Source organism: Oncorhynchus masou, chromosome 13 (assembly GCF_036934945.1).
Source record: "Oncorhynchus masou masou isolate Uvic2021 chromosome 13, UVic_Omas_1.1, whole genome shotgun sequence".
NCBI classification, from domain to species: domain Eukaryota; kingdom Metazoa; phylum Chordata; class Actinopteri; order Salmoniformes; family Salmonidae; genus Oncorhynchus; species Oncorhynchus masou.
This window is the reverse complement of record NC_088224.1, coordinates 89,147,058-89,161,598: the sequence shown is the minus strand read 5'-3', so window position 1 is coordinate 89,161,598 and position 14,541 is coordinate 89,147,058. Positions and strand designations below refer to the sequence as shown.

Below are 14,541 nucleotides of genomic sequence, written 5' to 3'. Positions count from 1 at the left end.
TTAAGCTACTGTGTGTTTTGTGGTTACAGTGAAACATGACTTTCATTTTGAAAGGGTTTGTGAGGTCTCTTTGCAATGTTTCAAATTCATCAGAGTAACAGACAACAATCATAAATACAGCCTGTGAGCCCCCACGCGTCACACACAGAGGTGTGTGCGAAACAGTGTGTGGTGCGTGCATGCTTCTGTGTGTAAGACATAGTCTTATTGAAAGTACTGCCGACAAGTCACTCCTCCAGCAGGAGGCCCCACTGTGTCACTCCTCCAGCAGGAGGCCCCACTGTGTCACTCCTCCAGCAGGAGGCCCCACTGTGTCACTCCTCCAGCAGGAGGCCCCACTGTGTCACTCCTCCAGCAGGAGGCCCCACTGTGTCACTCCTCCAGCAGGAGGCCCCACTGTGTCACTCCTCCAGCAGGAGGCCCCACTGTGTCACTCCTCCAGCAGGAGGCCCCACTGTGTCACTCCTACATGCTAAATGCCACCTCTCTTCTAACATCTCTCCCTCTTTCCTCCCACCTCTCTTGCATATGTCAGAAGTCATTCTATCCTAGTGCTTAGACTTGATGTGCCTGGCAGGATTATGGCTCACACACACACACTCATGGAGCACCCCCCATATCGAGACCCCCCCCCCCCCTCAACATACACCTCGTGGTGTGACATTGTGAAAGCACACGTGGCTGCTGTCGTCACCAAATGTAATCCCTTTCTGTGTGTGTGTGTGTGTGTGTGTGTTGAAACAGTTTTATGTGCTGTGCAGTATGCAGGCTAGAGTAACAGTAAGCTCTGATTAGTAGGTCAAACATAACGCTGATCTTCCTTACTTTCTCTGCCTCTCTCTCTCTGCCTCTCTCTCTCTGCCCCTGCTTCCTCTTGCCGCTCTCTCTCTGCCCCTGCTTCCTCTTGCCGCTCTCTCTCTGCCCCTGCTTCCTCTTGCCGCTCTCTCTCTGCCCCTGCTTCCTCTTGCCTCTCTCTCTCTGCCCCTGCTTCCTCTTGCCGCTCTCTCTCTGCCCCTGCTTCCTCTTGCCGCTCTCTCTCTGCCCCTGCTTCCTCTTGCCGCTCTCTCTCTGCCCCTGCTTCCTCTTGCCGCTCTCTCTCTGCCCCTGCTTCCTCTTGCCGCTCTCTCTCTGCCCCTGCTTCCTCTTGCCTCTCTCTCTGCCCCTGCTTCCTCTTGCCTCTCTCTCTCTGCCCCTGCTTCCTCTTGCCTCTCTCTCTCTGCCCCTGCTTCCTCTTGCCGCTGTTCTCTCTGCCCCTGCTTCCTCTTGCCGCTCTCTCTCTGCCCCTGCTTCCTCTTGCCTCTCTCTCTCTGCCCCTGCTTCCTCTTGCCTCTCTCTCTCTGCCCCTGCTTCCTCTTGCCTCTCTCTCTGCCCCTGCTTCCTCTTGCCTCTCTCTCTCTGCCCCTGCTTCCTCTTGCCTCTCTCTCTCTGCCCCTGCTTCCTCTTGCCTCTCTCTCTCTGCCCCTGCTTCCTCTTGCCGCTCTCTCTCTGCCCCTGCTTCCTCTTGCCGCTCTCTCTCTGCCCCTGCTTCCTCTTGCCGCTCTCTCTGCAGAAGTGTTCACATTGAACTGCCCCTGCTTCCTCTTGCCGCTCTCTCTCTGCCCCTGCTTCCTCTTGCCTCTCTCTCTGGAATGCCCCTGCTTCCTCTTGCCGCTCTTCTCTGCCCCTGCTTCCTCTTGCCGCTCTCTCTCTGCCCCTGCTTCCTCTTGCCGCTCTCTCTCTGCCCCTGCTTCCTCTTGCCGCTCTCTCTCTGCCCCTGCTTCCTCTTGCCTCTCTCTCTCTGCCCCTGCTTCCTCTTGCCTCTCTCTCTCTGCCCCTGCTTCCTCTTGCCGCTCTCTCTCTACCACTTCTGTTTTCAGAATACCCAGTGACCCTCATCCCTCCATATTTCTCTGTCAGTGTCTGTCGATTTGTCTGTCTGGTCTGTGTATTCTCAGCCTATGGAATGCATTTCTTCCAGGTAATATATAACTGCATTGACATGCCACTCCTGGCAGTCAATCATTGAACTGGAGCCCTCTGGGAGGATGGAATAGGAATGAATGCAGAAGTGTTCACATTGAACTAGAACCAACCTGAGAGGATGGAATAGGAATGAATGCAGAAGTGTTCACATTGAACTAGAGCCAACTGGGATGGAATAGGAATGAATGCAGAAGTGTTCACATTGAACTGGAGCCAACTGGGATGGAATAGGAATGAATGCAGAAGTGTTCACATTGAACTGGAGCCCTCTGGGAGGATGGAATAGGAATGAATGCAGAAGTGTTCACATTGAACTGGAGCCAACTGGGATGGAATAGGAATGAATGCAGAAGTGTTCACATTGAACTGGAGCCCTCTGGGAGGATGGAATAGGAATGAATGCAGAAGTGTTCACATTGAACTGGAGCCAACTGGGATGGAATAGGAATGAATGCAGAAGTGTTCACATTGAACTGGAGCCAACTGGGATGGAATAGGAATGAATGCAGAAGTGTTCGCATTGAACTAGAGCCCTCTGAGAGGATGGAATAGGAATGAATGCAGAAGTGTTCACATTGAACTGGAGCCCTCTGGGAGGATGGAATAGGAATGAATGCAGAAGTGTTCACATTGAACTGGAGCCCTCTGGGAGGATGGAATAGGAATGAATGCAGAAGTGTTCACATTGAACTAGAGCCCTCTGGGAGGATGGAATAGGAATGAATGCAGAAGTGTTCACATTGAACTAGAACCAACCTGAGAGGATGGAATAGGAATGAATGCAGAAGTGTTCACATTGAACTAGAGCCCTCTGGGAGGATGGAATAGGAATGAATGCAGAAGTGTTCACATTGAACTGGAGCCCTCTGGGAGGATGGAATAGGAATGAATGCAGAAGTGTTCACATTGAACTGGAGCCCTCTGGGAGGATGGAATAGGAATGAATGCAGAAGTGTTCACATTGAACTAGAACCCTCTGGGAGGATGGAATAGGAATGAATGCAGAAGTGTTCACATGATGCCCGAGGAGATGGCACAGTTAGTGTCTGAATTAGTTACAGCTCAAGCAGAGTGCCTGGGCTTCTTGGCTCCCTTGTTGTAAAGGGCCAGTTCTGTCCTCCTAATGCGTCGGTGTCTAATAGACCCAGGTTACAGTTGTGGAACAGTAATGGATTCAGCCGCTCTAAAGCCGCACTCCAAGTAGACATCAGGCACCTGTGTGTGGTGTTGATGTGGTTGAAAGGGAGGCAGAGAGACTTTGTCCCCTGGATGGGTGCTCTCATCTCAGCCAGCTAACAGCAGGAGCCTCCCTTCTGCAGACTCAGGTCACTGAACCTGTGTGTGTGTGTGTGAGACAAGCGGGGATCGATGATTAATTGCCTGTTAAGGAAGAGTTTACTACATGCACTTTGCTGAGGAGTTGAACTATAACCTGGTGAGAGGCAGAGCTGGTCTTTGCTGAGGAGTTGAACTATAACCTGGTGAGAGGCAGAGCTGGTCTTTACTGGTTCTGGAGTCTTGTATTCTTTCTGCTGCACATTACAAGGTAGTGTAGTATATACAGTATATTCATCTGGACCATTTTGTGGGCTTTTGTAAGGTTTGTACCTTACTGTATGACCCCCCCCCCCTCTCCCTTACCGTCTTTCTCTTAGAATTTAGCTACTTATCTCTCTTTTTTCTCTCTCGTTCTCCCTCTATTCATCTCTTTCTCTTCATCTTTTCCCTTCCACTTCTCTCTCTTTATCGTGGTGTTGGGGAGGGTTGTTCATTATTCTCTCTTTATCGTGGTGTTGGGGAGGGTTGTTCATTATTCTCTCTTTATCGTGGTGTTGGGGAGGGTTGTTCATTATTCTCTCTTTATCGTGGTGTTGGGGAGGGTTGTCCATTATTCTCTAATCGTGGTGTTGGGGAGGGTTGTCCATTATTCTCTCTTTATCGTGGTGTTGGGGAGGGTTGTCCATTATTCTCTCTTTATCGTGGTGTTGGGGAGGGTTGTCCATTATTCTCTCTTTATCGTGGTGTTGGGGGGTGGGGTTGTCCATTATTCTCTCTTTATCGTGGTGTTGGGGGGTGGGGTTGTCCATTATTCTCTCTTTATCGTGGTGTTGGGGGTGGGGTTGTCCATTATTCTCTCTTTATCGTGGTGTTGGGGGGTGGGGTTGTCCATTATTCTCTCTTTATCGTGGTGTTGGGGGGTAGGGTTGTCCATTATTCTCTCTTTATCGTGGTGTTGGGGGTGGGGTTGTCCATTATTCTCTCTTTATCGTGGTGTTGGGGGTGGGGTTGTCCATTATTCTCTCTTTATCGTGGTGTTGGGGGGTGGGGTTGTCCATTATTCTCTCTTTATCGTGGTGTTGGGGGGTGGGGTTGTCCATTATTCTCTCTTTATCGTGGTGTTGGGGGGTGGGGTTGTCCATTATTCTCTTTTATCGTGGTGTTGGGGGGTGGGGTTGTCCATTATTCTCTCTTTATCGTGGTGTTGGGGGGGGGGTTGTCCATTATTCTCTCTTTATCGTGGTGTTGGGGGTGGGGGGTTGTCCATTATTCTCTCTTTATCGTGGTGTTGGGGGGTGGGGTTGTCCATTATTCTCTCTTTATCGTGGTGTTGGGGGGTGGGGTTGTCCATTATTCTCTCTTTATCGTGGTGTTGGGGGTGGGGTTGTCCATTATTCTCTCTTTATCGTGGTGTTGGGGGGTGGGGTTGTCCATTATTCTCTCTTTATCGTGGTGTTGGGGGGTGGGGTTGTCCATTATTCTCTCTTTATCGTGGTGTTGGGGGGTGGGGTTGTCCATTATTCTCTCTTTATCGTGGTGTTGGGGGGTGGGGTTGTCCATTATTCTCTCTTTATCGTGGTGTTGTGTGTCTCGTTGTGATGTGTGTTTTGTCCTATATTTATATTGTTAATCCCAGGCCCCGTCCCCCCAGGAGACCTTTTGGTAGGCCGTCATTGTAAATAAGTAGGCCGTCATTGTAAATAAGTAGGCCGTCATTGTAAATAAGTAGGCCGTCATTGTAAATAAGTAGGCCGTCATTGTAAATAAGTAGGCCGTCATTGTAAATAAGATTTTGTTCTCAACTGACTTGCCAAGTTAAAATAAAAATCAGGGTGTTGGGGTGGGGACGGGACGGTTGATCTTCATCTTGGGGGGGGGCTGTTGACCTTTATCGTGGTGCTGGGGGCGTTGACCTTTATCGTGGTGTTGGGGGGGGGGGGCTGTTGACCTTTATCGTGGTGTTGGGGGGCTGTTGACCTTTATCGTGGTGTTGGGGGGAGCTGTTGACCTTTATCATGGTGTTGGGGGGGGGCTGTTGACCTTTATCGTGGTGTTGGGGGGCTGTTGACCTTTATCGTGGTGTTGGGGGGAGCTGTTGACCTTTATCGTGGTGTTGGGGGGGGGGCTGTTGACCTTTATCGTGGTGTTTGGGGGGCTGTTGACCTTTATCGTGGTGTTGGTGGGGGGGGGGCTGTTGACCTTTATCGTGGTGTTGGGGGGAGGGCTGTTGACCTTTATCGTGGTGTGGGGGGGCTGTTGACCTTTATCGTGGTGTTGGGGGGGGGGGCTGCTGACCTTTATCGTGGTGCTGGGGGGGGGCGTTGACCTTTATCGTGGTGTTGGGGGGCTGTTGACCTTTATCGTGGTGTTGGGGGGGGGCTGTTGACCTTTATCGTGGTGTTGGTGGGGGAGGGGGCTGTTGACCTTTATCGTGGTGTTGGGGGGAGGGCTGTTGACCTTTATCGTGGTGTTGGGGGGGCTGCTGACCTTTATCGTGGTGCTCGGGGCGTTGACCTTTATCGTGGTGTTGGGGGGCTGCTGACCTTTATCGTGGTGCTGGGGGCTGCTGACCTTTATCGTGGTGCTGGGGGCGTTGACCTTTATCGTGGTGTTGGGGGGCTGTTGACCTTTATCGTGGTGTTGGGGGGGGGCTGTTGATCTTTATCGTGGTGTTGGGGGGGGGGGGCTGTTGATCTTTATCGTGGTGTTGGGGGGGGGGGTGTTGACCTTTATCGTGGGGGGGGGGGGCTGTTGACCTTTATCGTGGTGTTGGGGGGGGGGGGTGCTGTTGACCTTTTACAGCTGAGTTGTTGCCACATCTTTCTATGAGATATCATGTTTACTTGGTTTATATTCTTCAAGGAGATTTATTTGAGAGTTAAAACCTTTCTTGTCTCCCCTCAGGTGAGTCGTTACAGCCAGCAGCTGAAGGAGTGTTGAGCATGGTGGAGACCGTCCCCCCTAAGTCGGCTAAGAAGCCCCGCTGGACCTCTCTGGAGATCGGCCTGCTCACCATCGTCTCCCTCCTCTTCATCGTCATATTGGCCCTCATCGTCCTCTTCGCCACACAGAGGACTGACAGTGGTGAGTGGAGAAACTCATAGAACAATCACTGTCAATCAAGCAAGCAATGAATCTATTAATCAGTTACAGTCAAATCAAATGTAGTTAAAACATTATGTAAAGAGCATTTAGCCATCTCAACACATGTGCTATTGAAGAGAAATCTGTTTAGTATTCATATGGTTGCAATCTTTTAGACTTCGGAGGGGCAATATGCGTTGCAATTTTAACTTTCATATTAATGATATCTAACGTTACTCATTTTGATTCTTGAAGAATATAACATTTGTTAGCCGAGGTCAACTGTTGTACCCCATTTAGAACAGAAAATATAAGATTGTTTTGCGCCTATGTTTGTAAACATTTAAGTTGTAAACAAACATTGGATAGCCGGGCGGCAGGTAGCCTATTGGTTAGAGCGTTGGCCCTGTAACCAAAAGGTTGCTGGGTCAAATCCCCGAGCTGACAAGGTAAAAATCTGTTGTTAACTCACTGTTCCCCAGGCAACGATGACGTTGATGATGATTATGGCTCTCTGATTCAGAGGGGTTGGGTTAAAAGCAGAAGACACAACTGAATGCATTCATATGAAATGTATCTGCCTTTCCCTTAAAACATGGTTAAAACTATAACTTTGATATCATGGATGGTCAGGCCTTGCATCCATAGATCTGTCAATGAATTTGAACGTGGTCCCACAGCTTTTTACCGAAACACTGTAGCAGGTAGTCGGCTTTGTTATTGTTCAAACTGCAGATTACCCCCTTTTTAAAGTTTGTCAGCTCAAGGGGAGCATTAAAGCCTATAGTGGCCTGAATACTGAAACCCACTAAGGTGCAGGGTTTTCAACAAGTTGCTAGGGATGACCTGAATACTGAAACCCACTAAGGTGCAGGGTTTTCAACAGGTTGCTAGGGATGGCCTGTAGTGGCCTGAATACTGAAACCCACTAAGGTGCAGGGTTTTCAACAGGTTGCTAGGGATGGCCTGAATACTGAAACCCACTAAGGTGCAGGGTTTTTAACAGGTTGCTAGGGATGGTCTGAATACTGAAACCCACTAAGGTGCAGGGTTTTCAACAGGTTGCTAGGGATGGCCTGTAGTGGCCTGAATACTGAAACCCACTAAGGTGCAGGGTTCTCAACAGGTTGATAGGGATGGCCTGTAGTGGCCTGAATACTGAAACCCACTAAGGTGCAGGGTTTTCAACAGGTTGCTAGGGGTGGCCTGAATACTGAAACCCACTAAGGTGCAGGGTTTTCAACAGGTTGTTAGGGGTGGTCTGAATACTGAAACCCACTAAGGTGCAGGGTTTTCAACAGGTTGTTAGGGATGGTCTGAATACTGAAACCCAGTGCTAGAGACGTCAGTACAGAAGCTGGTTAGATTCCACAATGTATCACAACCGACCGTGATTGGGGGTCCCATAGGGCAGCGCCCAATTGGCCCAGCGTCGTTAGGGTTTGGCCGGGGTAGACCGTCATTGTAAATAAGAATTTGATCTTAACTGACTTGCCTAGTTAAAGGTTCAATTAAATGTGAAGCTTGTTGAGCTTATGGCCATTGGAGATGGAGCCTTCCTAGTCCTTTACAGGCCAATTAACACTGTGTGATAGGAGCTATGAATGGGGCTTTGGGAATAAAATAGAACTAAGTCAATGTTCACACTGGTTTAGTTACAGACACAGAGATGTCGTGTTTACTGATCCATGACAATGGATAACTTAACATGGGCAGTACGTGACTGTCTGAGCTAATTCCAAATGTGACCGTGTGCAACAGGTGATGTTGGTGAGTAATGATTGATAGTGAGAGATGATTGGTTCTGAAAGGCACCACTTTCTTGTTTTCAGATAGAGGGATTAAGATATCCCAGCAGTCATAGTGTTCTACTTCTGACAACTACTGTCTGACCAGCAGTACTGTTTCCTTCAGTAGAGTTCTACTGTCTGACCAGCAGTACTGTTTCCTTCAGTAGAGTTCAACTACTGACTACTATTTATTTAGCCTTTTATTTTATCAGGGAGACATACTGAGACTAAGGTCTCTTTTACAGATGAGCTCTGAACTACAGAAATGACAGAACATACACACATTAATATAAATACCAAATGAAAGCAGAAAGAAAAACACAGTCCTAAACTTCAGTAATAAGGTCCTCAATCAGCTGTCTGAATTGACCCTAGAGGCACCAAAACATCACACTCATCAGTAATAAGGTCCTCAATCAGCTGTCCGAATTGACCCTAGAGGCACCAAAACATCACACTCATCAGTAATAAGGTCCTCAATCAGCTGTCTGAATTGACCCTAGAGGCACCAGAACATCACATTTTAAGAACATGTTGAAGATTATTCCACAAATAAGGTGCAAGAGAACCTAAAAGCTGATTTGCCTAACTTGGTAGAGACCAAAACTAATTTCCAGAGGTAACCATCCCTGAGACCATGGGTGGTGAGTCGTATGTCTCAAGTTTAGTAAAGACATTACGAACAGTGGGACTTTATGTAAAAGGGCTTTATGAATGAAAACATAGCACTGTATCAACCTACGTGACATCAAAGAGGGCCAACCAGCTTTCTAGTAGAGAACGCAGGGATGAATACTCAAAATGTAGCCTGTAATAAGTCAGGGTGCGCTATATTCAGGCACAACACCGGAGCGAAACAGTCCAAAACGTAGAGGTGCCGGACAGTGGTCAATATGCTTTTTAAGAGACAGCGTCTCCATCTATCCAGATATTTGTAAGCACTGACACGATCAACACCTTAAGGACATATGTTTAAATCATCAAAGCTCTAGAGAACAACATATACTTAGTTTTACCTGCATTCAATGCTAATTTCAGGTCAAGGTTTTCTGTAATACAATGAAGGCAGACTATAGTTCAGATAGAGCCTAGTCAATAGTGGGGGCAATAGCAAGAGTATCATCGACATAGTAGTGCAGGTTACTGTTTTTTACAGACAAGTCTATTGTTTATTACATGCATGCATACATGCATGCATACATACATACCATACCATACCATACCATACCATACCATACCATACCATACATACAGTACCAGTCAAAAGTTTGGACACCTATTTATTCAAGGGTTTTTATTTTTTTACTATTCTATATTGTTTAATAACAGTGAAGACATCAAAACTATGAAATAACACATGGAATCATGTAGTAACCAAGAAAGTGTTCAACAAATCAAAATCTATTTTTAGATTCTTCAAAGTAGCCACCTTTTGCCTTGATGACAGCTTTGCACACTCTTGGCATTCTCTCAACCAGCTTCGCCTGGAATTATTTTCCAACAGTCTTGAAGGAGTTCCCACATATACTAAGCACGTGTTGGCTGCTTTTCTTCACTCTGCGGTCTCACTCCTACCGAACAATCACCTGACCTCAACCCAATTGAGGCCAGGTCATCCTTCTTGACCATTGGCGACTCAGACCTCCTCGTGACTATTTGCACTTGGACTGGATAGGCTACAATGATAAGCAGAATATTAGCACTGTGTGCGCAGCAGCGATGGGTTCTGTTCTCTAGCAGTGGAAAAGACGCTCCACACCTGGCACATGCAGCATACATCAGCTGGTGAGCAAGCAATGAGTGTTGACAGGCAGGCTCGTCTGAAACCACCAGTCACCAGCCTGCTCTTTTAGCTTTGCCTGATTTAAGAAACACAAACTGCTTTATGAAATGTAAAACAACACTAGTGTGGAGTTTAGTAGTAAACAACAGTCGAGTTATTTGTCTCTCTCTCCCCTTGAGGACAGAGAAATAGGCTGTCTTTGAATTTGTCTCGCTCCGACCTCTCACTTTCCCCCCTGCATCCCATAGCCGGGTTCTGACAAGTCTCAGATTAACCAAAAATTACAGACGTTACCTTCTTACTGAAGTATGTCGGGAATTTTCTGTTATTTTGCTTCATAACGTTCCAGTAGATTTAAAACCATGATTTGATCAACACCAGTAAAAGCATGTGGAGCGTTAATGATACCTGCTATGAAAGGGGCGGCAGGGTAGCCTAGTGGTTAGAGCGCTGGACTAGTAACCGGAAGGTTGCGAGTTCAAACCCCCGAGCTGACAAGGTACAAATCTGTCGTTCTGCCCCTGAACAGGCAGTTAACCCACTGTTCTCAGGCCGTCATTCCCAGGCAGTCATTGAAAATAAGAATTTATTCTTAACTGACTTGCCTGGTTAAATAAAGGTAAAAAAAAAAAAAAAGTATCAGCCTCGTCACTGTTGAACTGTCAGCTGCTGTGTGAGTGAGCCACTCTCACTCCCTCTCCCCATTGTGCTCACAGAGGAGGGAGAGATGCATTATGAGAAGAAACAAGCGTATGACCTTTGCTCAAATGCAATTCTGGGGAAAAATACAGTTTTCAAAGCAACTGTTGTTGTAGTTACAGAGAGCTTTCTGTGAGTGCCACTTCACAACCGGAGTAGGCTGTAGCCTAGTGTGGTTTTGATGCATCCGCAGAGTGGGCCAGAGCATGCCATTTTGCAGTGAGTAGCTAACCTAGGACTATTGTTGGAAAGTCTTTGTGGACATAAGCCTATATTTTACTGATGTAGATTAATCAATTAGCCATCGTGGCTATATAGCAACTATATCATATTTAGAGTTAGCAATCTAGCTAATTGTTTTGAGTTCCCACTTCCTCAGGTAGTGTATAATATAGCCTACAGGCCAATATGCACAAAGATGGCGGCAAAGTCTCTGAAGAGCAAAAAAACAAATTTGGATAATTCTAGATCCTATTTTGAGAGATTGCACATTAATATAAATCAGCAATTCCTGGATATGTTAGATGAAATAGCTTACTTTTTAATCATAGTTTACCATCTTAGTGTCATAGGCTACCATCTTAGTTTCATAGGCTACCATCTTAGTTGTCCTAAACATCTCTGGAAGAAAATTGTAGCTGTCCATGAACTTTTTTTGTTATTGTTATTCATTGCTATATAAAATTATTATATTGCGCTAATTTTTCTAATGTGGACATTTTTTTTCTATTTATTATACTGAACAAAAATATAAACGCAACAATTTCAAAGATTTTACTGTGTTACAGTTCACAAGAAAATCAGTCAATTGAACTTAATTTTAGGCCCTCATCTACGGATTTCACATGACTGGGCAGGGGTGCACAGAGGAGGGCATAGGTCCACCTACTAGGGAGCAATCAGAATTTGTTTTTCCCTGCAAAAGGGCTTTATTGAAGAGCGAAATAATCCCCAGTACTGATATGGAGGTCCTGAGCTGGCGTGTTTACACATGGTCTGCGTTTGTGAGGCCGATTTGGACGTACTGCCAAATTCTCTAAAACGACGTTGGAGGCAGTTTATGGTAGAGAAATTAACATGACATTTTCTGGCAACAGCTCTGGTGGACATTCCTGCAGTCAGCATGTCAATTGCACACTCCCTCAACTTGAGGCATCTGTGCCAATGCGTTGTGTGACAACTGCACATTTTATTATCCTCAGCACAAGGTGCACCTGTGTAATTATTATGCTGTTTAATCAGCTTTTTGATAATCCATCCACCCGACAGGTGTGACATATCTTGGCAAAGGAGAAATGCTGACTAACTGGGATGTAAACAAAATCTGAGAAATAAGCTTTTTGTGCGTATGGAACATTTTGGGGATTTGTTTATTTCAGCTCATGAAACATGGGACCAACACTTTACATGTTTATTTTTGTTCAGGATATATTTTGCAAGCTCTCATTTTCACCACAAAACTGAGTTATTACACATCCTTTTTTAATTATTTTTTTTAACTTCAGAGTGGTGATATTAATGTAAACCGTTATCGTCCCCACGATGACCCTAAATTGTTTTCTTTAATCAAATTCATATCTTTGGTTAAGTACCGTTGATTTTTTTTCATACGCGACTCTCCATGGCAGCGCTGTTGTCATTTTCAAACCCAAATGGCAAAAGGGAACATCAGCTCATTATAAAAGTAGTTGGCCACAAACAAATAGTCGGATTTGACAGTCAAGCTGTCAGTCAAATGAGAGCCAACACCTGTCCCTATTTAGAACTACCAGTGGAGAGGATTTGTTGACATTTTCCCATCTCAAAAGTGTTGCGTTTCTTTTTTCGTATTGACCATATGCTGTAAAAATTGTCCCAGAAGGAGACGACCAGTACAGGTGGTGTAGTGTGTGTGTGTGTATATATTTAGTATACCCAAGCTCTTTGTGGTTTGTCTGTTTTTAAAAGAGTAGCAGCCTATTTCAGTATCTGACAGGTCGTCATCTGAATACAAGTGAGACAACTGTATATGTAGTCCATTTTTATGTCACGTTTTCAAATTATAACAACCTATTTCAGTATATTGATTATGAATTTGGTGTTTTGACACTGGGCTATAAATTTGAGTTGTGTTTTATGAAAATAAACGATTTCAACAGGGTTCTAGTTAACCATGAAAGTGCCAATGGGTCAAAATGTCGTCATTTTGAAACCCTTTTATTTTATCCTTCTGAAATTGCAGGACTTTTCATGAACTAGTTACCACAAACAAAACACTATTTACCATGTCTGTTAGTGTGGAGGAATGAAAGATTCTCTCTGTATAGTAGTGGCGTGGGGCCGAGTTGAAAGTATGGACTCCACAGTAAACCACACTTGGCACAGAGGTCGATGCTGTACAATACTTTTTCACAGCATTGTACAGCATTTGCCCACTTTCTAATTTTTTCTACTTTTGCTTATTTTTGATACTGAATGTTATCAGATCTTCAACACAACTATATTCGATAAAGAGAACCTGAGTGAACAAATATCACAATGACATTTCGGGCGGCAGGGTAGCCTAGTGGTTAGAGCGTTGGACTAGTAACTGGAAGGTTGCGAAGTCAAACCCCCGAGCTGACAAGGTACAAATCTGTCATTCTGCCCCTGAACAGGCAGTTAACCCACTGTTCCCAGGCAGTCATTGAAAATAAGAATGTGTTCTTAACTGACTTGCCTGGTTAAATAAAGGTAAAATTAAAAAAAAATATATACATGTTTCATAAACAAAGTCATGCAACACCCAATGCCCCTGTGATTTTTTCTTCTTTTCTCTCCCTTACGCTCAATTACTGGTTGTGCCACCTTTAGCTGAAATGACTCCAACCAAACACTTCCTGTAGCTGCTGATCAGTCTCTCATGTCGCTGTGGAGGAACTTTTGCCCACTTTTCCATGCAGAACTTTTTAGTTTTTTTTTTTTTCAAGCATGAACTGCTCGTTTCAAGTCCTGCCACAACATCTCAATTGGGATTAGGTCTGGACTTTGACTAGGCCATTCCAAAACATCAAATGTGTTGCTTTTTAGTCATTTTCATGTAGACTTGATTGCATGTTTTGGATTATTGTCTTGCTGCGCTTCACCTCACAGACAGATGGCCTGATATTCTCCTATAGAATTCTCTGTTGCAGACCAGAATTCATGGTTCCTTTTATTAAGGCAATTTGTCCAGGTCCTGAAGCAGAAAAGCATCCCAAAACCATCACACTACCACCACCATGCTGACCCCAAACTACCACACTACCACCACCATGCTGGACCCCAAACCATCACACTACCACCACCATGCTGGACCCCAAACCATCACACTACCACCACCATGCTGGACCCCAAACCATCACACTACCACCACCATGCTGGACCCCAAACCATCACACTACCACCACCATGCTGGACCCCAAACCATCACACTACCACCACCATGCTGGACCCCAAACCATCACACTACCACCACCATGCTGGACCCCAAACCATCACACTACCACCACCATGCTGGACCCCAAACCATCACACTACCACCACCATGCTGGACCCCAAACCATCACACTACCACCACCATGCTGGACCCCAAACCATCACACTACCACCACCATGCTGGACCCCAAACCATCACACTACCACCATGCTGGACCGTTGGTATAAGGTTCTTACTGTGGAATGCAGTGTTTGGTTTTGGCCAGGCATAATGGGACTCATTTTGTCCAAAAAGTTATACTTTGACTGATCTGTCCATAGAACATTCTTCCAAGAGTCTTGACGACCATCCCGGAGCTTCAAGGTGCTTTTTGGCAAACTTGAGTCAACTTTTTGGAGGACATGGGTCCCATTTATGTCTGGTGAAAACCAAACACTGCCTTCCACAGTAAGAACCTCATACCAACAGTCAAGTGTGGTGATGGTAGAGCACGGGTTTTGCAACGTCAG

General features: G+C 45.8%; 1 protein-coding gene across 2 annotated transcripts in view; it reads left to right on the top strand.

Moving 5' to 3' along the window:
- The window catches only part of LOC135553189 (neprilysin-like), a 57,284-nt gene that overhangs the window by 1,706 nt on the left and 41,037 nt on the right, over window positions 1-14,541 (top strand). For both annotated transcript variants that reach the window (XM_064985358.1, XM_064985357.1), the window contains exon 2: window positions 6,145-6,324. In XM_064985358.1, the coding sequence (XP_064841430.1) occupies window positions 6,183-6,324 (142 nt within the window). In that variant the 5' untranslated portion in view covers window positions 6,145-6,182. The remainder of the gene's footprint in view (window positions 1-6,144; window positions 6,325-14,541) is intronic.